The following is a 26,800-nucleotide window of genomic DNA, read 5'->3' on the forward strand; positions in this document are numbered from 1 at the left end:
TCAAATCAAAACCGGATGGCTATTCTTGTTTAACTTTCGCTGCCAATCAAGAGACCGAGTACCAGTATTTGTCACAGGATGTTACAATCATGGAGGTTGGTCAATGCCGGGCATGGAAAACAGAACAACGTATCATCTCTACAGGTACGTTGGCTACAGGGCACGTCCAAAATTTCGACTAATTAACTCATGAAGATGCGATTGACTCTGCCTGCACTCAGCCAGATATCATCAGGATTGGCTTTGTCGTAGTAGACAATAATGTCGGGTACTTTTGCACTGAAGGAGTGCGAGGGAATCACGGCGCTCATCCCTTTGAACCCTGCAGGTTGCGATAACGGTCAGCTACCTCCCCAGGGCGTGTCAACAGACTGGGACCGAATATAATGTTTTGGGGCATAGATCTGGCTAATGGAACACGCTATTTATTCCGCCAACTCGTCCAATTGATCACTAATGACTCAGCTTTTTGTTAGTGTTAGAGTTTTATTTATTTATGATTTTTCTAACTTTCTAATGACAGTGTTATTTAAGGGGAAAGGTCGTCTCTTAACTACCAAGGTATGAATGACGGAATTAATAAGATTCTGCTATGTATGCAACAAGAGCGAAATGACTTCGAAGCATACTGTCATGGAAATTAAGCATGAAAAATTCTGTCACTAGTTATGCGTTTTCTTCTTGTCCCAACAAATGGACAAGACTTAGTTATGATTCTTATTTTCTTCCCTTCAGAAAAACGTCATAGTCTATGCAAAATCACTCGGTACACTGGAAAGTCATTTCGCTCCTGTATAGGTGTCAAGCAGGAAAGACGCAACCTCGCTCCCTTGGGTATAATGTTGTTGCGCCATGTTGGTTCCAAACATGCCTTGCGCGAACTTAATCCCTTGTATGGTATAATTTAAATATTCCAATTTTTTTTTTGGGGGGGGGATTTCAATTCGGGCGTTTCAAGCTAGTCCGCCTCCAAGAGTAGGCTTTGAAAAGCACTTGCCACTCATAATTCATGATTGGTCTCATGATCGGTCGACGCGTTGCAAACTCTTGGAGGCGTGTTATTTTGAATCGCCCGTATAAGAATCGAGAATGTCATAGCTACAGGTGTCACGCCTATTCTAGTGCGCTACGCCAAGATTAAGCAAGAACAGGTAGACATGATGTTCTACTGCGTTCCATGCAACGCGCATTTGCTTACGAAATCACGCGTACGCGTAGATGTCTGCAAGGTTCCAAGTTGCTCGTGCGTAATGCTGCAATTTCACGCACCCCGTCACCTTTAGTAGGCCTACCTTTAGTTTTACTTAATCGGTGTGGATTGCAGTCGACATGTCTACGCGCGAAATGGATTTAAGCCCGGTTCATACTTCACATAAAAACAAGTGCGCAGCAAATTTCATGACGTCAAAATTTGAAGTTCCATTGTGACGTGTGCCGTTTCCGCTCTGAAAAATTCGCTTCGCATTTGCTTTCGCGTGAAGTATTAAACCGGTCTTTACCCTCGTGTGACGTGCAGGAGATCTATGCCTGGGCGCGTGCATAGAGTGTTTGAAATACTTGCGCGACTGATTTTATATATGTTTATGTTTATTCATTCTGATTAATAAGCGTCATTTTCATATTCTACACGAAGGCCAATTTCATAGAGCTGCTTAATTAAGCACCAAATTTGCTTAAGCCTGAAAAAAAACCTTGCTTGACAAATCAGGTTACCAGCCCAAACTCCATATGTTTGGAATGGTGTTTACCTGTCTTTTGGTTAGCTTAGCATGACAATCATATAGATTTTGAGTTAGTGGCCTTTGTTTTTTGCGCTTCAGCAAATTCTCAGCTCCATGAAATTGGCCCCAGGGGCTAGTGAAGGGACGTGCATGCAGCCCACGGAGTCGAGGTTGGGAAAGACGATAAGCAAAACACCTTTTATTAGATTTCCAAATCGTTTTTTTATGGTAATATTCAAACATACAAGAAATGGCGATTCAGAAAAGTGCGCCTCCAAGAGTTTGCTTCGTGTTGGCCGACCACAATGAGCGAAATCTGTCGACCCTTTCCAAACGAGCATTGGGTCGACAGATTTTGCAAACTCTGATTGGCCAACGTGTAGCAAACTCTTCGAGGCGCACCATTGTAAAATCGGCCGTATTACAGTTTAATTTAAAAAAAAAACCCTATTTATAGGGAAGTCTTGGTGTACTTTCTAGATATCTCCACCTCAAGTAGACAAAATGCACCTTCTTGGTCACAGAAAGCATTTGGGCCTAAACGAAGAACTGCTTGGCGGCAATGACTAAGACGATTACAGCCGCAAGAGGGCGCACTGCACTGACGCCGTTGCAGTAGTCTCCTTTGCAGAAGCAGACTGAACCCTTAAAACTGCTGAATGACGAGAGTTCAAGTAACATCTTGGCAAAATGCTCAGCCTCTTCACCCTGGAAACACTGCGGATTTGTCCCTATCAGTGTAGTGCATCCCCTGAATGTTCCATCGTTGAAACTTAAAGAGGATCCGCCTGGAAACCACACATTTTAATTAAGATGTAGGAGTGTAACTTCAACACTAACAGCAACAACGGCCAAAACAGACAAGAGAACGAAGCAAACACACATTTATAAACCAAAAAAAAAAGTGTCACCATGATTTGTATTCAGAATGGACCTTTTCCGTTATTCGGAAATCTTAAATTTAAAACTGATGGGAACTCTTCATGTGTGAATCTTGAAAACATGAGCGAAAGAATAAAGTCAAATTTCCTGCAAAAATACCTTTCTACTCTTGTAAATAATATCACATTTTGAGGTAATGCATGCGTACTTTAGTGTTTTAGATTTGGAATAAAAGGAAGGCTTGGAACCCACATGATTCTACAATAGTCCTGATACCTTTCCATGCATTAGTTACCAATTATGTAAAACAGATTCGATGATCTAAACATATGACTTCCTCAGAGGTAGGGTCCATTTTGTACCATCTCCGTGGAAATACGTATTTGGGCAACTTCCCGAAAGGAATGTATTCGAGGAACTATTTCTAATGCAACTTCTATCAAGTTACCTGCGGTCGTGCCCCTCACTGTTCCAGAAATGGTAACACACGTATTTGATGGACCAAGCAGTGAGCCACCACACGTTCCAGGATCTCTGTAAGCACTTGGAGGCTGAGAATTAGCGCAGTTGGCTCTTCCGTCGTTGGGCAATGGCAGTCTTGGATATATGAAGGTTGAACACTGGTAGCATTTCAGGGCCCAGGCTTTAAGACGATAGGGGAAAGGGAGGAAATGTTTAACAAGAAATAGACCTGTACTCCAGATAAAAATGATTGGATGTCTTTCCTTGCACGGGAATGTCTCAACACATTTTGTGCAACACAGTGTCTCTGATATGCATTTAACCTGAAAGCGCCGTTCGCATTCTCCCGGTATTGACAGAATGTCTCGTACAGTGTAGTGGGCCTTCAGGCGTTTTTCGAGGTGAATACATGTCTTTAAAATCACAACGACAGTAACTTGATGAAAGTGGGAATACCGTCCTTGCAAAATGGGAGGCCCAAAGTTAACTGTTGCCGTTGAAAACTGTGTACTAATCGCAGACCAATACGCCTGCTGATGCCAACTTCAAACGGCGAATTTTTAAATGGACATTTGGGAAATGTAGGCCTACTTGTACGATATGTCTTTACAACCGAGGGAGAAAGCAAATAAATCTGCCAGCCGTGATACTGTTTGGAAACAGTGCCGCTATTGACAGTGTCAAATAAACAGCCGTCAAGTGTTATTTTCAAAATTAGATAGATAGATTTTGCGATTGATGCCATCATCTTTTGAGAAGTTACAAAACTGATGGTGACCCCAATACGTCATCGGGAGATACGCTGTAACCAGTGTGCACTTTCACACACGAGTTCCGTAGTAGAGGCATGCTCAAAATGCCATGTTCCTGCGCAGATCTTGTTAACTATGTACATTGATGGCTCCATACATCAAGTTTAAGTGCATGATTTGTTGTGTTTTTGTCATAAAATAAAACATGCCCCAGTCTTGTGCAGTCTGTAGTTTCTGAAAGGTATCTCGTACACTGAGACTTGTGTTATCGACGTTTTCGTGCTTGCAATAACGCGTTGAATGGATAGTCCCCTGACAAAGCAAGAAGGGTGTATTTTAAACCTTCCCGTTTTCGCAGATACGTAAAATAACAAAGATTTTTAGAAGACTACTTAGACAAATTTCCAGCGTCCGCAGAAATACTTCCAATATAGAAAAGCGATGCACGGCACTAGCCTCGCTGACTGCTTCGCTTGTGTTGTTTTGCTACTGCTGGTGTGCCGGGTGCTGTTCTGTTGGACCACGTTGCCGCCAAGTTTGGGACCCCGGCCGTAGCCCCACAACGCGGACAAGTTCCGTGCAGTCGTTCTCATTCACCGCTGTGTAATTTAATTGAATCCACTAACTTTCACGAGAAGAATTCGAAATGTGTCTTTTTCTTTGACACATTGAAAATGTCGACTCGGCAAACAAGCACGCACGTGGGTTGCTTCACCTGTACACACATGGCCAATCTACCTCCACAAACACTAGATGTCGAAATAGTTGAGGCCATTTTCTTTTGCACTTTAACTAACGAAATAGATACAGAACTGTTGGAACTTGTTTAAAGTTGAAGTTACTTTATGAAACTTTGGAAGTTGACCTCACGTGAACATATCGTCCCGCTATGACCCCTTAAGAGAATGGTAAGGTCCAATGGTCGTTCCTTCGGATCTCCACACCGAATGTTAAAAAACAATCTTGGTATAAACATCGAAACCATTTTGTGCTTGCAAACGATATATTTCTTTTTTGAAAACTTTATAGCAACAAATGGAATACCACATTTTTTTGTTCTGTTTTACCTAAACTTCGGCAGCAATTGCAGAAAGTAAAGTATGTAAAGTTAATACTCAAATTGCGTAAAGTTAATACTGAAATATTTTCCCGCCATTTCCTAAAGTGCAATGATAGATGACTCTAAACACAGAAAGGAAGTTTTTTTCTGCAACCAACCAAAATATTGAAAACCAAGCCTAATTACTTAATGAAAGCATTCATTTTCTTTGTTTTTATGGTTCATTTTTGACACTTGCATCGGAGTCCATGCAATCCCTGCTTTGGAGTTATGAAGATATATAGGACAAACTATGTATTTACATGCAATTGAGACGGCCAACATTGCCCAAGAATCGAATGAATTTTAGTCTTGCTGGCAGATGCAAGCACCCCAAAGACACGGAGGAATCCAGAGCACCGGCTGTAAGATGGGTTAAAATTGATAACCCGGCTATTTGAGGATTGTGGCTCTTCGACAATAAAAGTTTCAGTAACTTTGTTTGACTACTCTTTAACAAGGTATTACGCTTACCAATTGGAATTACTTTGACATTTAAAAGTTTACATTTTTTTAAATGTTTTTATCTAATAATATTGTAAATAATGGGATAGATAGGAAACATCTGCAAAACACACCATCATTAGATTAGGAATGTATGATTTCCAGCTATCAATGTACTGTTGAAAACAAGCAGTTTTATAACTGCAAATAAATGAGCCTCCATACAATGGAAGCTGACTTACCACTCTGTGTTGCCATGGCAACGAAGATCAACACGATGAATCTTGCCCCTTTGGACAGAATACAGAAAATAATTGAAAATTTAATGAATCTAGTTTACTTCTGCGATAATCAAATGACTCATCGATAAATGACTATACAAGATTTCAAGCAAAAGAGCTTGAAACCCTGGCGCGGTTCGAGAACCACTGAAAGTTTGTTGTTCTTTTACAATATTCAATTATTCTTCGTTCACTTTTTTCTTTAAGACGTTCCCTCCAATAATGGCCTCTGAAAAATATATACTGGTATAATTCATGGAAACTGAAATAATTAAGTCTATTGGAAGGGAAATGCCAAAAAATGCCATTTACTTCCACAAACCTAAATTGCATGACCACTCCAACTCAATGTTCTTGAACAAAGACGAAAAGTTACAAAATTATTTATGATGCAGTTAACTGTAGTCCTTAGGTAGAATCTGCAATTTAAAAAGGAGGCCAAAATAAGTCCAGGGGTTTACAATACGAGAAAGTACGTTATACAACTAATGATACAGTCTAATCTAATAACTACAAGAACTGTATCCGGCCATCCGGACTGAATCCCAAACCCATGGATTATTGGTAGGTAAAAGAAAGAAATCCAAAAAAGAGTGTTTCTTGGGAGTGGGTTTCAGTAAAAATATCATTCTTCTGAATCTTTTATTGAGCACCTTCCTTTTAAAATTAAGATAGGTAGATGAAACTGGGGTGGGGGGGCTCGCAGTATAACCTTTAGTTGAATACTGCTTTATTGGACGTGGGAGTTTCTGTAAAAAAAGAATAATCCAAGTTTATAAAAATGACGGGGTTGTGAAATGATCCTTCGCAGTTTCTGTTTGCCTTTCTTGAAGTATATCAGAACTACGTATGTAATAGCCTTGTGCTGCTTGACCCTCTGTTTTTCAGTTCTGTTTAGTATGTTTCAGCAGAAGCCTAGGCTGGTTTAACCCCGTGGGTTGCGATTTTCAAGAAAGCGGAACTCCAACTTCCAGCACTTGAAAGTAGATTGACCCATATGTGCAGTCGACTCTCTTTATACAGAATCGGCTATAGCGGTCCTGGCGAAAATAAAGTGCACCTTTCTAGAGGAGAAAATCTGATACAGCGAAATCGCATTGTACGAAATTCCTGTTACAACAAAAGGCTTTTCTGACTCCGTTGCATGAACAACCATTGTTGACGACCCATTTATAACAAACGTGTACAAAACGCAGTGGAGGAAATAAGTGCGCAATGCAATTCAAGCAATACTGCACTGGTTCTGGCCGCGCCAAACCATTGCCAAAGAAGGCATTGGAGAATGCGGCAACCAGTCTACCGTATTCCAGCCAAAGAAGCGTTGTACGTTGCACCACATCATACGAATGCAGCTCTACAGTTGCAACTCAAACAAATCACTGCCGTCACAAAATTTCTGCAAGTTCATTCTCAGAAATTGATCTCATGTCTATGATTGTATTTCCTTTGTTCATGAATTTAATTTGAGGTTGTACAGCTGGTACTGGAAGCAAGCGAGTCTCAACAAAATTTCCTTCCTTAGCATAATGCGTTTATCGCCGGCCCCACCAGATGCATCACGCACGGCAGTGTCCTGTCGTCATGACAAGTGTAGTGCACGACTAAAAAAAACGGTGATTTATTTCATATTGATTATAGCAACGCAAGAACAAATATACCTTCCCAATTCCGTTACAAATACACCCCTAGTAAGTTAGCTTGACTACTCTCGTTTCCCAAGAGCCCCAACTAATCGCCCTACACTGAATGATTCATATTGCTGCTAAAAGGGCTACCAAGCCCGCCAATGAGATTGCGTACAATTTGCATGACATCGCTACCCAATCACAATGATCCCTCATGACGTCATGCTTCTTCAGCGACCATTTCTCGCGCGGGCCGCCACCAGCGATCAGTGGCCGCCACATCAGGTGGTCTAGTGAACTCAAACTATCGATCAATCGTGGTCACGCAGGTAATGCCGAGCATCAAAAGACAAACCGAAAATTAAATAAACTGGTCTCTCCATGACACAATTTATGTTGGAAAGGCGACTTACAAGGATTGGGGTGGGGGTGATCAGTTGATGAGTCTTCTTGCAGGTACGCACAGGCCTACATGTGCATGCCGCTATTTTAGCTTCGTTCTAATCCATGACGACCAAAAGTCTTTAAAAAAAATCCATGGCTCGATGCTTTTAAATGCCATACTTTTATATGAAATATTTTTTTCCATATGACAGTGAAGTTTATCAGTCTAAACACATCACAAAATACTTGATTAATCATAAGCTTTAACCGAGAGATCTTTTCGACATCAACCACGTCCTCTTGACTGTGTGCATGTACAGTACAAGTAAATGTACAATGTAAGTAGCATTATACGCAATAAGACCTATTCATATACACACCGAAGCCATTGCACTGGGTTTCGCCTGCAGTGAATTTCCGACACAACGAACATTCCGCTGGGTCCCACGGATTTGGTAATATCGAGAGTCGACTGCATTTGTTATTTTACTTTTTCAGTCATCTTGAGTCAAAAACCAACGTACTTTCACCTCAATAAAGTATTGTACTGCTGTTTGGTATAAAAAAAACAAAAATATGAACACCTAAAGCGGAACTCCCTTCTGCTGGCGGGGGAGGGGCTTCTGCACCCCCCAGCCTGCGACTTTGGTTCCAGCCATCAATCTAATGTAAGCGAATACAAACCGAATCCACCAAATGCCGATACCAACAAAATAATTATGGCTGCTTACTGTTGTAGTTTTACCCTCTAAAAAGTAAACTTTCAACAGAGAACAGGTGCAGAGAGTTGTACAAGAAATCAGAAATATCAAACATTACGATTAAGTTAATCAAAATACCCTCAAGGCTATAAAAGGGTCATATGTGCTTCTCAAAACGACTCACAAAAATGCCAGTGTGCGCTGACTGTAAGGGAGAAAGAACTCCCCGACTATGCAATGTAGGCTGAACACCATAATCAATGCAGAATTTGTACAAACCAATACAGGCTTTTCGTGATTACCCAATTGTGATTTTCAAAGACGAGAAAGTTTTTTTTTTCTCTTCTAAACGAGTCTGGGTACAACGATGTGTGTTATGGCAGTACGTGCCGGGGCAATAGGTCAACGCAATTGAATCAGCGCCCTTCGATGGTGAACGTCATAGTCGTCTTTTGTCATACAAAGCTATACCACTTCAGGGAAGGGACTTGGTGCCGCTTAAAAGTACTTGAACAACAATCACGGACAAAAGCAAGTTCACAGCTTACAAGTGAAGAGTTTGCTGCAAGAGTCATATAGGAAATATGAATCTTGTAGGAGAAAAGATTTATTACAACACTGGCTAGTTTCGTGTGTGCAAGTGTAGGCCCCCCACCATAGAGCTATTATATTTCTATGGTATATACACGTCTTAATGTTAAGGGCGATAATACTAATGCAAGTTGCCTGTCCTTTACGGGTTTACAGATCCGTCGTGAATGCTGTTTCTCTCACACAGGACAACACACACACACCCAAATACTAAAACAGAAAACAACTGTTACATTTAGATAAAGTACTTCGCTCAGCCATCTTGTTGAATTATAAAAATACCGGCCAGACTGAATAAGCAGAATTTGGTTGCGATGAAAGCCCGACATATAAAACTGTTAAGGTTAAAACTCTCGATGTTGCTTAGAACTTGTAAAACTAGTAAAATTGGCAAGTAAATATCTGTAAGGATTCGTAAATAACCCCAAACACGACATCTGCTGCAGTGTCTCTTACTTCTTCCCCAATGCTGGCGTTTCTTGTAGTTATAGTACAAAATACTTCAATTTCTTTTACTGAATGTTTTTTTTTTGTTCCTTTCCGAAACAGAACTTCCTGAAACTGCTACTCCGAGACCAAAGATAAGTTTCAAAGAGTAACGTAGAGTTGCTTGTATTCAATACAATTCGACATTTTTAGTAATCTGACTGAAGAAGAACGTAAATAACGTGTAAATTCTGCTAAAAAGAGAAATGAAAATCTACTTGGGTGAGTCAACTCCAACATATTGATTCTGAACAGGCATTTGTTGTTGAACCTTGATGCAAACATTTCATGGTTTAGGTTTTGATCTCGGCTTTGGATATTCATCTGTTAGTTCATTGAAAATATTTCGATTGAATAATTTTATTTTATCAAATTTCAAAGCACTGTGAAACACTATAGACAAAATTTTGTGTCATTCAACTTGGCGTATGTGTTTAAATTTAATTTCCGGTAGCTCTTTTGAGTATTATCAGTTTAGCCAAAACTGCACAGAAAAAGAATCCAGGTGAAGTTTAGTTGTTCAATTTTGTCTTAAAGTTTGATTTCGAAAGGCGTGGTACAGTTTTGACATATTTCTGAGTTTTTATATTTTATATTTCTGAAGTGTCACTACCGTTTTCAACAAATTCCCCCATGGAAGCAAAATATCTGTTGACAAGCGCGACCTTTAAGGTATTTTTACTTTGCAATGGAAATAAACTCTTATCGAAGAGATTTATTGACTTGTTTTTGACAGTGCACCACGTTTAGAGAGAACTGTCCAGATTACGCGCCCAATTTCTAGACACCGCCTTCGGACCGAATACCAGGACGCTTAATGTTTTCACTAACATGTTTCGCTGCCACTCCATAGATAATGATACATAGATAATGTAATAAATATCTTATTAATCGAGCTTGAAGCCCTTGAACAAAAATGCTTTGCGACTCTCATTAAACCTTAGCCCAAAACTTCACATCGTCTGCAAGAATCCCTACAGAAAGCGTACGTTGAGGTCGCCATTGTGCATGATTTGTGTTAAAACAGACATCTTTCGCAGAAACGTATTTCGCATATATGTTTGCTTCAGAACAGTTCGAATGTTGCCTTCAAATATAGTTTTCACAACAAAAAAGTGCAATAATATCAAAGGGTTTATTTCTACGACTACAAAAGTAACCGCCTGAAGTATAATTCTCAGGGCTTTGCTTTATCCCGATGGGAGTGTTTTTGGTCTAAGAATTGTATTGGAATAGTCATCAATGCAAGGCCTATATACATGTATGTACAAGCCTTCCGCAAACATCCGGGTTGTATAAAAAGTCTTAACGTATGTGACCATAATATAGTCACATAGTCGCCAGGTCCATAATTTCGCCACCTAAGTCAAGTTTGATTGCTTCCGCCAGTGGCAAAATGAGTGGCCTGTCGACGATACGTTGAAGGACTTTACACTTGTAATGGCCATCTGGAAATGTAGGCATATACTTTCAGGTCAAAACAGGACGACTTACCCATTTTCGTTTGCCTCCTGGTTACGCAAGTCTGCTTCAGGAAACAGGTGCGGTGATAATGAATAGGGACCCTAAATAAACGGAACTACTTTCGTGGCGATTACCGTAAAGAGTAACTGTCGTTAAATTTGCCCATATCTCACCATCTTCTATACATCAGCATCACTTGGGTTATTTGACACATGGTGAAGTGTGGTAAAACAAAAAGGGAAAACTTATATTTGGCAGAATGTCTCATTTCATAGCCCATCGTTTTAAAGTTTTCTTTTGACAAAAGATGCAGTTGGATGTAAGTCGTCATGCACTAACAACAAAAAGGGTACACACCGTGTCGGATGAACACAATTGTAGTACTACGGTACTATGACACCAAAGCTGGATTATGACGTGTTTTCTTTTTTCGTCAATACGAAATCCTGTGCATGGAATTCTTCATGACATACTGTGCGCACTATTCTGGAAGTGCTCGTCAACAAACCGAAAAGTTGAACCGAACACTTACATAAAGTGCGGTCAGCTACCTTGAACGTTTTTAATCCGGCATTGCAGAATTTAAATCTAGCATTATAAATTTTCAAATTCTGCGTTAAAACTGTTGATTCAATAGTCAGTAAAAGGACACTCTGTAAAAACATTTAAGTAATATTGTTAAAATAACTCTTTAAACGCTTAAGAATTAATAGTTAATATGATGCATTCAAAATTTCAAACGCTGGATTATTAGTCGCGGACCGGACACGTAGGTGTTGTCACCAGCTCTTTCGTTTTAAACGTGTATGGAGCAGTTTTATGAAGACACTCAATATGCAAAACCTTCTGTATCTTCTCTGATCTCTGAAAAGCAAATCAGAAGCACTAACCGTCGTGGAAAGCCAAGAATCACTCTATTCACCGCAAAATGTTAGAGAGTTTGCAATTAAGTACAGGCGTTAAAAACATTACTCCTTCCATGATTCAATTAAACCACCATGTCACTCTGCCTAACCATTAAAACAAAATGCATATTCCCCGGGATCCTTATCATCACGCGCGGCATGCACGGCACCAAGGGACCAAGGTGTGTAGCTCTGTCTCTTCAGTAAAACGAGGCCACCGAGCTTGCATATGATCGTCGAAACAGCGCAGTGTCAGCAGTTTTATGACGGTGTATCCGCTCCGAGCTGAACAAAAGAGAACGTCTTTTTGGCACTCACCCACAGGCATGTAAACACATGGGCCGTTTTCCAATACTCGATTCGGCTCCCTCTGAGGATTCAACTGTTTTTTTTTACTTCCTGACTTTGAAGCTGTAAGCGCAGTAATTAGTCTAACAGTGCCACAAAACATCAAATAAGATGCATGAGAGCAAAATCTTACAGTAATCCAATTTGATTTAAACGCTTCTGACCCACAATCGGAGATTGGTTTCGGAGACGAACCCGAGACGCAGACGAAGTTGAGTATTGGAAAAAGGCCTAAGAAAGACAGCTCCTATTCAAAACAACGGCGGGGTACCGTAGCCGAGACGGCACCCGACTAAATCCAAAAGCGTGGGCAAATTTCTATACCCAGCAAGAAATGAGACCGAGGGGTACCCCCCCCCACATGTCCAATCCCTACACACGTTCCAGACTATTGTTACTTCACACATTCCCCCAAGATGTCTGAAAGGAATTCCCCAGATTCCTGCGAGACAATGGCCAACACAAAGCAGGGGGGGGGTTCTCTCCGTCTCATACCTTGCTGCATATATATAGCAAGATATGAGACGGAGAGAACCCCCCGGCTTTGAAATCTGTAGACCCAATGCGTGTCTGGAAAGGGTGGACATATTTCGGGCGTTGTGATTGGCCAACGCGTTGCAAACTATTGGAGGCGCACTGCTGTCAACCGCTCGTATTGCCCGGCCGTGGAAAAAGGAGTTACGGTGTTCTATGTCAGTGTTCACTTACGCTCAGTTCCTTTTTGTTTAGTTTTATTTTGCCTCATGCTGTACTCGCTTGCTTCCTCGCCGATTCAGTATATTTCACTAAAATTACTACAATACCCTGAAAATTTAAAGACAAACTGACCGCCTGAAGTTTGAAAAATCGAGAAATAATGCAGTGACATACTCGCAAGTATAATAATTCTATTACCGATAAATCTATTCATTACCTGTAAGTTAAACATTTTCGTTGCGACGGCGAGTACAATTTTTCCCCTTCTGCAATATCCATGCTTTCAACCACAAATGCTCAATCGTTTCTTTCTTTGGAATAAAATCAAATGGCTGGCTGAAATGCCAAGCCACGGAAAATGACACCTTTCTCTTTATTAAAATACAAACAGCGTAGATCTGTTTAACAAGTTACTGTCCTGCTTACTAATGACTGGCCCATGTTCTGAAGGTTAAAACCGCGCATGCAGTTGGCATCCAACAGATTTGCTGTTCATTACAAAAAGAGTACGCTTGGAATAGTTTAAAAGAAAAGTTCGGTTTTTAGGATCCTATTATGGGCCTAAGTAGGGCATTTAATATAATATCCCTTTTATCAAAATACACTTAAATATACATGAATGAATGTATAAATGAATGTTAATGAGACGAATGGTATAGATCTTTCTCACAGGACGCCATCTTCGTATAGGAAAATTACACGCATAACTCCTTATTCAACGCCATCAGTCGCGTGTGCGCGTCACGATAATTTCCTGTCGCGTCCAAAATGCCGATGCACGTAGCAATTTGTAAGGAGGGCATGCCATTTGAGAATTCTGTAAACAATGATTCCATGATGTGACAAATCATGTACTTGTACTTTGATATCGTTGAGTCCAATGTGGCTGAGAGTGACATCTTCAAAAGAAGTGACCCCAGTCATCGGAGAACCAAAAAACGTCCATCATTTGAGATGAAATTAAAACTCACAAGTTAGTGACACATTATAATACAAAACCTCTTGAGTTTATACAAAACCTCTACTGCACACCACTCCTTTCATTTCCCTCTCATTAGGGCCTAAGGCACTTTGCACTTTATCTGCAGTTACTTATTGTGTCACAAGTGGCTTTACAGGTTCTGCAGGGTTATAATTTCAGACGATTTTCACCCTCTCTCGTACTCATCAAGGTCTTGTAAATCTTCCTCAAGTTGGTCCATCAGCTCGCCGAAAATTGCATCCAGAGCCTGTACAATGATAAATTTCATCGAGACACTTTCAAACCACAGGAATCAGGTTGCAAATAAGAAAAAAAGGAGGAAATTAAAAAGAAAAGAAATCCAAACAAATATTCTAAGAGCAGATTCTGTTTCCTACAATTGGCCTCCAATTTATTCTTAGGACCCTAATTTGAGAAGTATGGAAGAGGATCTGAGGCAACCCTTGTATGGGCCATCCTTGCCAAGATACTGAAACTTGTTGACTTCAGAATGACTAGAGAAGAGAAGCACTTGCCACATCGGTGACGACCTTCTCGTGGAGTCTCTTGAGTGGTACGCATTCTTCAGTGGCCCGCCGATTGTGGAGAACACCAACATACTGGCCAAGAAGAATCTCTAATAATTGATCTGCAGACAAAACATGAAGTCAGGAAGCTGTGTCAGGGTGCAAGATACATAAAGTGACTAAATGCATGAAAGTGCACAATGAAATGACACTTTACTCAATCCCAGTGTCCTTCATGCAGGGAACTGTCACGTATAGGTCTTCTTAGCGTAGCAAATAATCATGTCTAACATGTCTAAGAGCGTTTCTTTAAAAAGTCCATATAGTTCTACTTCCTGGTTCCTCCCCCATTATGCCTCTCTATGGTACAGGTAATTATTGACCTTGCTAGGGTTGCTTTTGGGAACATTGTTTATGCTACCTGTAACCGAACTCAATCTTCATTTCAATGTCATGAATATTTAATTGTGTATGTCCAGCACTGAGTGCATTCGTAAATTGGCGACACGTGAGTTTCGGTCTTTTCCGTCGTTGAATCCTGCTTGTGCGACATCCCTCTGAAAATAAGCTAGCTTTCTCACCACAAATATCATATTTGGACACATACAAGGAAGTTGGGTCATGATACATGAAGTGACTAACTGAATGAAAGTGCACTGCCTTAGAGTCCTTGATCAAGACGTTTCACTCAGAGTGTCTTTAAGTAAAGCAAGGAAGTTCCCCAAGTCTTAGCGTTGTAAAGCAAGACACTTCACTCATCAGTACTAGAAGCAAATAATGCTGCCAGAACAATGAATTCTGGGTAAAAGAAGGAATCAATTCTGTTATTTAAAAGGTCCCCGAAATACATTTGCAATAAAGCCCTTGACATGCACCATTTTAAGTGTTTAAACTCCTCAGTGTCTTGCTTGCTTTTTCCTTTTTTGGATGTATTATGGCACCCATTTTCCATTAATAATAATTTCGATTATAAATTACTGAGCAAACTCTGATTTGCGCGAACAAAGCTTCTTGTAATTTGCTGTCCTTGATTGCCCTGACTTGATATTGTGTATTAGCAACAAGCCAATAAACAATCCTTTCTCAGAAATGTTTTCAAGCACAGTTTGAGTTAGCAAATTTTAACAAAAAACATGTGACGGAGCAGTGAATGAAATCACATTAACAACCTCAGTTGTCCAGAACGAATTGATAATTTCGAATTTTTTACAAAAAGTGCTCTTTTTAATACACTCAACCCCCAAAAGAACGTCAAATAGGTTTCAAACCTTGAAGAGCATAAAGTCGCACAGAAAGTGAATCCGAGAAAAATTAATAAAAAGGACCCTCATAATGATAGAACATGCCAATGTACGCTTCCTTGGTTATTCTCTGCCCCACTTACCATCCAGGAACCGGTCAGCAGGCTGCGCGTAGCTCCATTTCTGTCCATTCACTATCACCGATGACAACAAATGATCCAGCAAAATGGCGTCCAACAGGGAACTTTCGGCAATTCTGGCCACCTGCCAAAAACACAAAGCAGTTAGGACTTTGGAAAAAGATGACACTGAGCATGGTGTTATTTTGGAGTCAACCCAAACTTCCCATTGAAGAAATCCATGCCACTATTAGCCAGAGAAACAACCAGGTACATGCAACTACAACAGCTTGACTATTTTTGAAAACAGAAATGCAGACTTTTTCAATAGAGCAGAGTTTCAATTTAAATTTCATAACAGTCACTGTACACTTGTACACTTTTCCTTGTAACAATAAATTGTAATTAATTGTTTTTGTTTTAATTTTATTGTACTGTCATATAATGTTCATCCCATGCAAGCCAAAGATTGCAAATATGCCTGTAATTGTTTTTAATGATCCGCTAAATCAATCAAATAAAGAATTCTAAGGCCATAGTGATGGTGTGGGATAAAGGTTTCAACCCAAGTTTTCCCTTGAGGAAACCCCACACTATCAATTCTGCTTTGACATTGCACTAGAGTGGTGCACTCAAATGCCATAAATACTGGTGTGAAAACTGACCACAAGATATCAGCGGAAACACTGAAAGACGTTGGAAAACCGTTAGAACACCACTGCCCCGGCCATGTATACAGGTTGATGACCCAAAGGGCATACGTTTGACTATGCACATATCAATTCTTTGTGTTTATAAATCTTCCCTGCCGGTGGTTCAGCCGCTTACTTGCCCTCAGTCGCACATCCAGTTCCTAGGTCCAGAGTGGGCAAGATGCTTTTTTAAAAAAAATTTCACAGTAAAAAGAATCTTTATTAACCCCTCCCCTGAACAGGTGGTACTACTCCTCCAAAATGCTGAAACTATCACTGTCTCAACCCCCCAAATCTCACACATGCATATTTGAAACATGTCTCAAGACCCCCCTTGATACTTCACTGATTGTCTTCATTCGCTTTGGAGGTACAATAACCAATGACCATTTTTTTTTTCTTTTTTTCAACATTTCCATTATGGGTTGTATACAAATTTTAAAATCGTCTGGGTTCTGTCCATCTTCGTTTGTAGCCAGGTATCAAGATACAAATTCTGTACTGTGATTCCACAACACAGCATCAATTGTACCATGTAAATCATTACATCATCGTACACGTACTTTATACCCCCTTTTCACATGCAATTCACGCCCCCTGTACCAACCTCTTGCATTTCCACCTCTTCTTCAGTGCTGTCCAGTGGCAAGCCTCGCCTCATGAGGGCCTCCTGCAGGAACCCACCCACCAAAACCAGCATCTCTCCATCGATGATGTCGTCCACTACCGTCTCCATGGCAAGCTCCTCTTGGCATTCTTCCAACTACCAATGAAAAATCAGACCATGTTGAGATATTCTTGTAAACTAAATGGGGAGGGTGGTGGAATTGATCAGTTACTTGCTAGGCAAACACTCTTGAGAATGTCAGCTGTTTCCTCCGATCTGAATGGTTAAAGAGGCAGGGAGGGTCCAATTTAGCCATCTATCGACCTGTTGCGAGGAGAGGCAAAATAAATGTGGGCAGGCAATTTAAAATTTACACGCCCCATTGTTTTACAAGAAGTCATACAGTTCCTCCAAGACAATTGGGTGCCAGAGAAATACCACCTCAGATAGCACTGAGGGGCATCAGTTTCAAAAGTTTTCCTGAGAGCGGACAGGCAATTTTTCAGCAATGGCTTGGAAGGGACAGGCAGATATTTCAGTGCGGGATGAAAGCCTGATGAGTAACCACTTTGACTTCACCAAGAGTGCTTGGAAGATTTCTGTGGGCAGTTAAAGATCACAGAATTCTGCACTGGTACATGTGGGTACGTCAGAAACAAGAGGGAATAACTACGTGCTTGGCTGGTCTTAAACGTGCATTCAAGACCAGCTACGGAGGACGGATGTGACTAATGCCCGAGCCACAGGCGAGGGCATTATCAGTGTTCAGTCTCCTAAGCCGGTCTTAAATGCCAGTTTGAGACTGGCACATATTTATTCCCATTCATGAATACCTTCTTAGTCAGAGAGTGAAAAGAAGTCAATATATGATGGATTTCAAACAATTTTGTTCCAGAGTTTTACTTTCATTTTCTTGAACACCCCTGTCCATTTTATGGAATATTCCTTGTGCAAATTGTCAAATTGACACGCGCGTGGCGAGCCACGTGCACACAGACTCTTGACCAATCAGAATCGATTAAACTGTCTCATATCCAGGGGGTCAGCGAGTGATTTACGCAAATGTTAATAAATGGTCAAGTTGCACGTTGTTGAATTGGGAGACAGTCTGAGGCATTCATGAATGTTCTATTACATAAAGGGACTAGAAATCCATGATTGATTGATTGACAAAAATCATATTTCTGGTGTTTCAATAATCTATTGGAAGTGGCATTTCTTACCGAACCCGGAATCATTTCCATCAGGACTTCTGTCACAATAGTCCGGGTGGCGTCGGCCACGGCTTTGGTATCAAAGTAGTCCTGCAGGAGTTCGTTGACCCCATGCAAGACGACAACCCGCGACTCCTCCTGAATAACGTCATTCATGAGGCTGGCAGCAACCTGCCTGGGAATGTCTGGACGCTGCAAAGCCTCCACCCAGTGCCTGCATGAGCAAAGATGAAGAGAACATGAAGTTGGTTACATAAAGTAGGGCACTCTCACTTACTCAAGTTACGACCTGATAACATACATGTACATCGATCCCGTAATGTCCTAGCCCAAGACCACAGCGACATGATTTCCACTGTAAGCAAGCCTTCAAAACTTTCTAAATGACACAAGTCTAAGGTAAAACATGGAGCCAATACAATGTACCGGACCAGAACAGTGACAAGAACAAATGGTGACCGATTGTGCCATTCAATAAAGAATTCACTGTTATTTGATGTAAAAATATGCCCTGCCGTCAGGTTTACAATATACAACATACATTTGCCGACAACCGCCTTGCCTACGGAAAAGGTGACCGATCTCAGGAAAACCGTGTGTCACATGCTTTGGGGAAAGTTTTGATGGGACCCCACACAAACCGTAACAGCATTTCTGGAGATCCGATACGCCCCCTCATCGGCAGGAAGGAGGATTCAGGCTGATGGGCAAACTTCCACTTTGGACAACACCAAAAGCAGAAACAACTCCTCAGAGGTGGCACAAGCATCTTCATTCTGGAGTTGGATACTCTATGGACGGTTGCTTCTGAGAAATGCCCCTGGTTTTCCCCCCTTCCCAACTCAAAACATAGATATGCATGGTGTTCGTTTGCAACACTTTGCAAAATGGCATATGCACATGAAGTTCAAGAACGAGTGTGATTTATGCGTATTTTGGCATTAATGTTGTCTCTTTAGATTAATATACATAGCTTTGGGACTGTTTGTTTCACAGGGACCTGGATCTCTATCAGTGATCCCAAAGCCTGGTTCCCTCTGTCCATTATGTGGTTTCTGGTGTCCGTGAACCAAGAAAAGATTACTGATCCACGCCTGTGTTACCTTGAATCGTGAGATGGGGTGTTACTGATAGCAAGCCTGTTGACCTGGGCGTGGCCAGCCTGCACAACCTGTTTCAGCATGAATAAAAAAAGATACTTCAAGAGTTTGTTCACTTACGTTGACAACCCTTTGGTTTTACAGCACAATTGCCCACAGTCACCGGTGAGCATGTGTTTTCTATATGGAACACCAACATGCACAGGTTCAGTGTGTACACAGTTGGTTGCCAGCACAAAATGACCCAGGGTCTTTTGTGCAGTCCTCTTCACTGCATTTGGTTTACTGCACAATGATGTACATGAAACAGCGAAGCACAGTTGTTGGGCAGCATCAAAGTGCAATCTGATATTCCTGTGAGGGACAGTTGGTGCAGTGCACAACACAACACAGCTGTGCTTCTTTGAGGTGTTCACCAAGTGACCCAAAGAGTGACTTCAGCATAGGAGGGTTAACGAATGTCTTAGCAGACTGCTGAATTCAAGGCTAACCACATACACCATTAAGATACTGCACAACAAAGCTGCTTGTAAATGTATTACATCAATCACAGATTAAACAGACATGGAGTTAAGCAGTTCACCTGGTGAGACAGAAAATAAAAGTACCAGTTGATTCAAAAAGCAACCTACTTCAATTCTTCACAACCCTACCACTTTGGTGACATCGGTATGTGTGTCCGTTATGTGAAACCACGGACCATTTACCCAGGGATGTGCAACCGCGAGCGGCCCCAGTGCAAACACATGAGCGACCTTGGTTCCGTGCGTGTTACGGATTGTTATTACCCCCACAGGCGCTCTCGACTTTCTTGAAAAAACTTGCGAACACACGACACGCGTTGCAGCATGCAGCAAGTACAGTGCAGCCGTGATTATGCTGAGCCGACGCGCCGACGCGGTGCTTAAGTCTTTTCATTTAGATGAATAAATGTTCTTCATTCATCGATTTCAAGGAGAAATGAAGTTTTAATGAGGCAAAATTCCCCAATTTTGTGGTACACTTTTCTCAGAATGTATAGCATGAAATATCTTGAGCAGCATATTTTTAGAAAGGGTGTACCCTGACTTAAATTATTAGAAGAAAACAAAATGGTAGACAGGAATATATGTTTTATTATTCAGTTATCAGAGAAAGTGTAAATGGTCCGTGGTGAAACTATCGTTGTTAGCTGTTTACAGTTTTGACCTGTTGGGTCTTATAGTAGAATGGCCGTTTATCATTTGCGCATACATGTATCAGCATATTTTTCTTTTTATATGAAAATTTTAAAAAACATTCCAAACCTTAAGATGGGTACTTTAAAATTAACAAGACAAAGATTGAGCTCTGTGAATGCAGTATTTTTTTGTTTTTTTGAAAATGCAAGTTTCTGGATCTTGTTACCTGATTTGCAAAGTCTCCACATGTATCACTTCATCCTGAGAGTGCAAAACCAACAAATGTGGCAATACAACCAGGCCACTCAAGGTACAGACTTTGTGGGTGAGGGTTATAAAAGTGATTGCGTCAACTCATCACCTGTTGGCGTTCCTCCACCAGCACCTCGCAAGCGATGTCCAGGATCAGGTCATTCTGCAAGGCATCCTTCAAGAAGTGATGCATGAAGCTGACGGCGAAGCTGGGGTTCTGGAGATGGTGCAGCAACCTGAGGCCCTACACCAAAAAAAAAAAACCAAAAAAATCAAACGAATATCACCCTGACTCCCCTGACATTTTTCTCTACGGTTTCCTGCAAAATTTAGAACCAGGCAGGATATTAAAGAACAAGTGAAACGTCTTTGGGCACGTTCAGCCCATCAATTCAGACAGGTGTAGAGTGCAGTGCTGGACAGTCCCTGACATATGTACCCCGGTACTTGCACTAAACAGAGGAAACAGTCGGAAATGTTGGACCATGATCATCTGGACAGTAGTGAGATACATGAACATGTACATGTAGGCATACAGAGTCACTCTCGTCTGAGCACCGCACTTTTTGCCCATTCTCTCTTCAAGACCACCCCCCCCCAATCTAACTGAACATCACCACAGCAATGAAATATTTACATGTAAGCCAAGTACCAGTTAGGCCTCTACAAATGGTGTGACCCTCGACAAGCAAGTAGTTCATGGAAAACATTTTGGAGCTTTGGGTGCCACTTTGTGCTGCATAAATTGTCTCTTCCATGACTGTGTCTTGACTCTTGCACATTGTAAGCAGCAACATGTACATGTAACGTATGGAAACTGCAGGCTTTCGACTGATACCTTTCTTGTACGGTAGCCCCTAAAGTGTCTCTGCACGACAGTTGCAGACTCATCTTCTGCCGGCTCCTCTTTGGTCAGGTCCTTCCAAACATGCCGGCCTTGAAAACCCCCCACCCTGGGGCCCCTCCCTGCCCCCCTGCGTCTGTGTATGCTCCCATCCACGTTTGTATCCTGGTGTCTTGCCATCAGGTGAGAGGTGTGGTCCATGAATGGCCTGGGCTCCCCTCTGACTCGAGTGGAAGAGTTCCAAGGGTCACGGTGAACCTGTGGTTTTCTATGGCGACCCCTAGCTGTTTCACTATATGAAAAGGTGGGACTCTGCAGTTGGGGTGGGGAGTATACATGACTGTCATCAAAGTCCTCTAACTGGCCCACGTCTGAATTGTAGCTTTGCAGACTGAAGGTATCATCATTGTAAAATCTAATGAAATGAAATGTCAAACAAAACAAAGGAAATGCATTAGGCATTTGATAAAGTTTTCTTTTTTCCATTCTGTCACAGAAAAGGCCTTCAGAAATTGTAAGCTATCACTAACCAATCCATATACATGTACAGCTGGGTTACGTCTTTTGTAAGCAAGATTAAACAAGAGCATTAAATTTTGTAGTTTGAGATCTCTTGTGTAAAGATTCACCAGCTTTCTTCTTCCATTACAACCACTGCACCCCTGGTTGCGTACAATCAGATTTAAAACAGCAGGTAACTTTTAAAAATACGATATACTCACAAATCACAGATAAACTTAATTCACGACTACATGTACATGTAACACAAATTGCACTTTTGCAATTCCGTTTATTTAGAATTCATTAAGAATGAAGTGTTGTTGTTTTTACATGTTTCACTTTATTTTAAGCAACAGGAGTGCAGAACTCTCAGTTTGGACTGCAGTGTAAATGTACCAAAGACTTACAATAGATAATTCCCCCTCACACTTTCCCCGGAGGATCAAACACACCCATGCAATGTCTAGGGCACAGATAAGCAGGTGCATCCTGTACTGTACCTATCATTAGCCACAGGGGGTATAACTGGGTAGTGACTCCCACGCAAGGGAGCATCAGAGGGTGAATCAACAATCCTGCAAACAAACAAACCAAGGGCAAAATGTTAAGCAGTCAGAACACTGTTTTCAGTTTGAATAACTTCCAAATCAAAGACAAACGTAATTCACGCCTACATGTACATGTACCTCAAATTGCACATTTGCAATTCCGTTTATTTAGAATTGATTTAGATTAAGACTTAAATATTATTTTTTTAAGTTAAGCATTGCCGAGTTTTGCTTTTGCCACCATACTTAGAAATCACAAGTTACTTAGAATCACAAATGAAAATATCAACTTTTCTTGTACTGTGAACACTTGTTTAAGAAGAATTTTTGTTGCTTTTCCGTGACTGTTCACTACCTCTTGCTACGATAACCTAATCCCTAAAAGCATGAAAAGACTCTGCCTCGTTTCTAGAAAACAGGTTTAATCTTGTGTGGACTTGGCGGTTAAGTCCACACAATTTTCAAAAAGCAGCATTTTGTCAAAGGGTCCACACTCGAGTGCTGAGTCTATGAGCACTGAGTCAATGACTAAAATGATCATTAAGCTGATGGGGGGGATGGTATCAAAGGAGAGTGGGACGAAGGGGGAAGGCTTTAGTAACATGTGCAACTGACAATTTTACAAAGAATATGTTACCTCGGCAATGGCATCGTTGGGGCCTTCTTGTACCTGCCGTAGTGCCTTCCTTGCTGGTCAAGTTGCCGGCTGCCTGTATGTGCCTGGCGCTTTCTGCGAAAACTTAAAAAACAGATGGATTGAATGGGTACATGTAGTTTGTCCATCACTGTAAAGCCTTGCTCAAGTCAACATGCTGAGGTCAGAAGTAACGAAGGTATAAGGATGTGCTGTTGTACACTTCCGGCCACTACCCTAATTTTTGATGCAGCCTGCACCATGTGTTGCTTTAATAAACCTTGATCAAGATGCCACATATGTTTGTACTGTTTGTCTTGTTCCAAGCAGACCAACTGGCAAACGTAATGCAACTTTACATACATGTACATCTATTGATAAAAGGGAGCTGACTATTTCTCCTCCCAGCCTCAGTTTGGTTATGTTCTTTTGAATGGAAGAACTAGCTGCACCATGATGTTGGCAATGTTACACCCTAACCTCATACATGTACATGCGGAGATGGTCCCAACTGCACACCCATCCCAAGTTGTAATGTATCTTTACCGGAAAAGTAACAGACAGGTGGCCTCCTTTTGGCCAGGGCCAGGTACAGGTACATGCCCTGCACACATACATTGTACAAGGTACATTTATGTACGCTGTATGTATACGCAAAGATCAAACAAACCATGACAGTGAAGCAACCTGTTCCTACAACATGGAAACAAAGTCTGCTCTTACAAATTGACAGTTGGCCTTGCCCATCCATTCCTTAATCCTAAAAGCTCTAGTTTAGGTAAATTTTGACACTACGGTATTTTAGTCAGAATTCAACAACAGTCATCAAAAATCTTCATTCACGTCAAGGAATCAGACTACTTGCTCAGTCGTCTTTGCTCACACCTCTGTTTTGCGTCATGTACATCTACACAGCCGTTTTACCCCATAATTTCCCTGAGAAATCCAAGCCCTATCCTCATTCCACTAAGTGACTGGATTACTGCTGCCCAGAGGAAATCACTTCCAACTTATATCTACAGGTAGGTGCACTGTTTCCAAAAAGTAGACTTTTTTCTTTATACATGTACATGTAGCAACAGGGTGCTGAAAGTAAGGAACGCCAATCACATATTGGAGCATCGGATGCCACATGAGCATTCAGCAGTACTTGTGCACGCATGTACATGTAGAGAGAGTTACAACCAAAGGACATTCACTGCATTGCAGCTGACCATGCTGCAGTTGGGCCGACCCAACTCCTTATTCTATAACGGGCCGATTACATCAAATTTCAATAGGAACTTTCTCAACCTTTTTCCAGGTTTTTAGGCTCCCACTTGTGACCTGACAAGAACTCATCAAAAATACGCTTCCATTAACCTGGCATTTCCTCCATGATGACTCAAACAAAAACTACTGTACGCGTGGATTCAGCAAGCTTGTGGATACCGGAAGCTGATCCACAAGATAATGATAGCAAATGGTGATGCAAACACCAACACAAAGTTCAGTGGTGGAACCACTTGGCATCAATTTGTGCCGGGGACTGCGGGGAAGGGGATGGTCAAATCCAAAATTTGCTCTGCCACATGTAAGTCATGGAAATCTGAAAACATGAGTCACTAAAGTTACACACTGTACAGGATTTGAAAACATGCACAAGTGTGTTAAGTACCCCAAAGCGAAACACTTCATGTACATGTACACGTATGCACCTGTACGTGTACATACATGTACATGTAGACTGGTAAACAGGGCCCTATGTATTTGTTTACGGCCTAGTAACTTACGGAGCCATAACTGTGATTGTGAACATACCGCCTAGGCCTATTGATTCTCCCCTGAAATTCATGTTACATGCACATGTATGGAGTAACAACAGGGCCATTGTTAACACTGTGAATGGCATGGACGTGATTTCTGTACAAATTGGAAAGGTGACTAGGGTGAATGAAATATTGAACCCAGAATGTGATTTGGCAGAGTTTATCTGAGATGACATCCAAGCCAGAAACGACAGGATTACATGTATGTTGTTGAAGTCTAATAAACTTTTTCGACGTTCGCAATGCATTATTGGTTTGGAGACAAATAAGCCATGCATTTTATGCACAACTCTATAGGGGGCAGTGAACCAGTCAGCAATTAATTTACAGTTTTCTACTGGGCATTTTTTATGGATCTGCTCATCAACTCACAGATGCATGCGATTATCAGATTACCAGAACTATTTTCAGATAGGTTTTCATATGTTTGTGAGAAGAAATCACCCTTAGGCCTATAACTGTCTCTATTATAAAAAAAAGGGCATCGGTCACTCTACAGGCTGAAAATAAAATGACAGGTCAATGTGGCATGAATGAGCTACAAGTTGTGAGTCTGATTGGACAATAAGCCTACTGCAGCATTCCTATTCACGATCTTAGTCAAAGCATGGAGGAAGGAACACTTCCTCCATGGTCAAAGCATGGTGCAGGACAAAAATTGGCATCGTTGGAAGAGATTCTCTGAATTGTCCTTTTCTGCCAAGCTTTAAACTTTGAAGTTTGTACATTCATGTATCTCCATTCTAAATCATTCACTGTGTCAGAAGAGCACAGCTTGAATTGGTGTATACAATAAAATGGAAATGATTAACCTTTCGCAGGTACACTAGCTTCTCCCATAGGATTGTGCATAAAATGCATTGCATGTTTGTCATCATCCAAACCCATAATGCATTGCCAACACCAAAAAACCATTTAATCACAATGTGATTTTGGGCTTTCCTGGATGTGATTTCTGGCTCAATTGTGATTTTGGTGGTGTGGATGTGATACTGGACAATCTTTGACCTTACAGGTACCAACAAAATCACACCCAGGCGAGTTGCCTTTCTGTTTTTTCGTTGGGAAATCACATTCCACCACGATCAGATGATCCATCATGTACAGTAGGCCGTTCACAGTATTATTACTAAACACAACATTTAGCTCAACCCGTCCTACATGTAAACAAGGTCGTGGTGATCATGAAAACCATAAAACACACGCCTTCTTGAAGACAAGCCTTCTCAAGGCTCGTAACAGTTTCTATGACAACGACGCCATGATGACCATGACAAATTAAACGACGACCATTGATGACCTTACTTCTCTTGCAACTGCACCCATGTTCGTTCCTGCGGTGACAGAGCCATCATTAATTCATATGCCGCATCATTTCACATTTTCAGGATGGAAAAATACTCGTTGTCTCCTCCGCTTCAGTGCACAAGGTCCAGAGTTTCACACATTACACCTTGTTTATCGCTATCTTTGTCAACAGTTATTATTCCAGAAAGACGAAAAAATAAGCGCTTGGACTAAGCGAGTAGTGTGTCCGCTGTGTCTTCGCACCACCTAGGCCCTAAAATATTTACATTATTTACAATTGGCTGAGCGCATAGCGCCCTCCACCGATTACTGCAAACAAATCGATTGTGCCTGTGTTTGATTGAGAGTGGATTATCGATCTGTCGCCATTTTTGTCGATTTTTCTTTGTAGGCGGCTTTACCGAGAGTCTTTCATAGTTCCAAATCTGGTATCTACAAACCAT

General features: G+C 41.2%; 1 protein-coding gene across 2 annotated transcripts; it reads right to left on the reverse strand.

The window, feature by feature from the left end:
- Positions 1-466: 466 nt before the first annotated feature.
- On the reverse strand, positions 467-26,629 carry LOC110980621 (uncharacterized). Of its 2 annotated transcripts, none has more exons than XM_087142337.1 (14): positions 26,355-26,629; positions 23,245-23,337; positions 22,560-22,634; positions 21,553-21,973; positions 20,824-20,958; positions 19,306-19,373; positions 18,212-18,416; positions 16,989-17,144; positions 15,714-15,834; positions 14,339-14,451; positions 10,923-14,070; positions 5,603-5,650; positions 3,052-3,246; positions 467-2,509 (listed from the first exon to the last, which is right to left on the reverse strand). In XM_087142337.1, the coding sequence occupies exons 1-11, from the start codon at positions 26,402-26,404 to the stop codon at positions 13,990-13,992; spliced, it is 1,518 nt and encodes a 505-aa protein (XP_086998463.1). In that variant the 5' UTR covers positions 26,405-26,629; the 3' UTR covers positions 467-2,509; positions 3,052-3,246; positions 5,603-5,650; positions 10,923-13,989. The 2 variants fall into 2 exon arrangements, with proteins under 2 accessions (XP_086998463.1, XP_022093167.2); XM_022237475.2 differs by having other exon boundaries at positions 23,245-23,346.
- Positions 26,630-26,800: the final 171 nt, after the last annotated feature.

The sequence above is a fragment of the Acanthaster planci genome, linkage group LG10 (genome assembly GCF_054643075.1).
Source record: "Acanthaster planci isolate LZ-2023a linkage group LG10, COTS_SCS, whole genome shotgun sequence".
NCBI classification, from domain to species: domain Eukaryota; kingdom Metazoa; phylum Echinodermata; class Asteroidea; order Valvatida; family Acanthasteridae; genus Acanthaster; species Acanthaster planci.

Excerpts from the sequence above, each read along its gene's own strand:
- LOC110980621 (XM_022237475.2), bottom strand. The coding sequence starts at position 26,404 with ATGATGGCTCTGTCACCGCAGGAACGAACATGGGTGCAGTTGCAAGAG. Across the intron at positions 23,347-26,354 it reads TGGGTGCAGTTGCAAGAGAA|TTTTCGCAGAAAGCGCCAGG; the intron begins GTAAGGTCATCA and ends CTGTTTTTTAAG. Across the intron at positions 19,374-20,823 it reads TGGTGGAGGAACGCCAACAG|GTTGTGCAGGCTGGCCACGC; the intron begins GTGATGAGTTGA and ends ATGCTGAAACAG.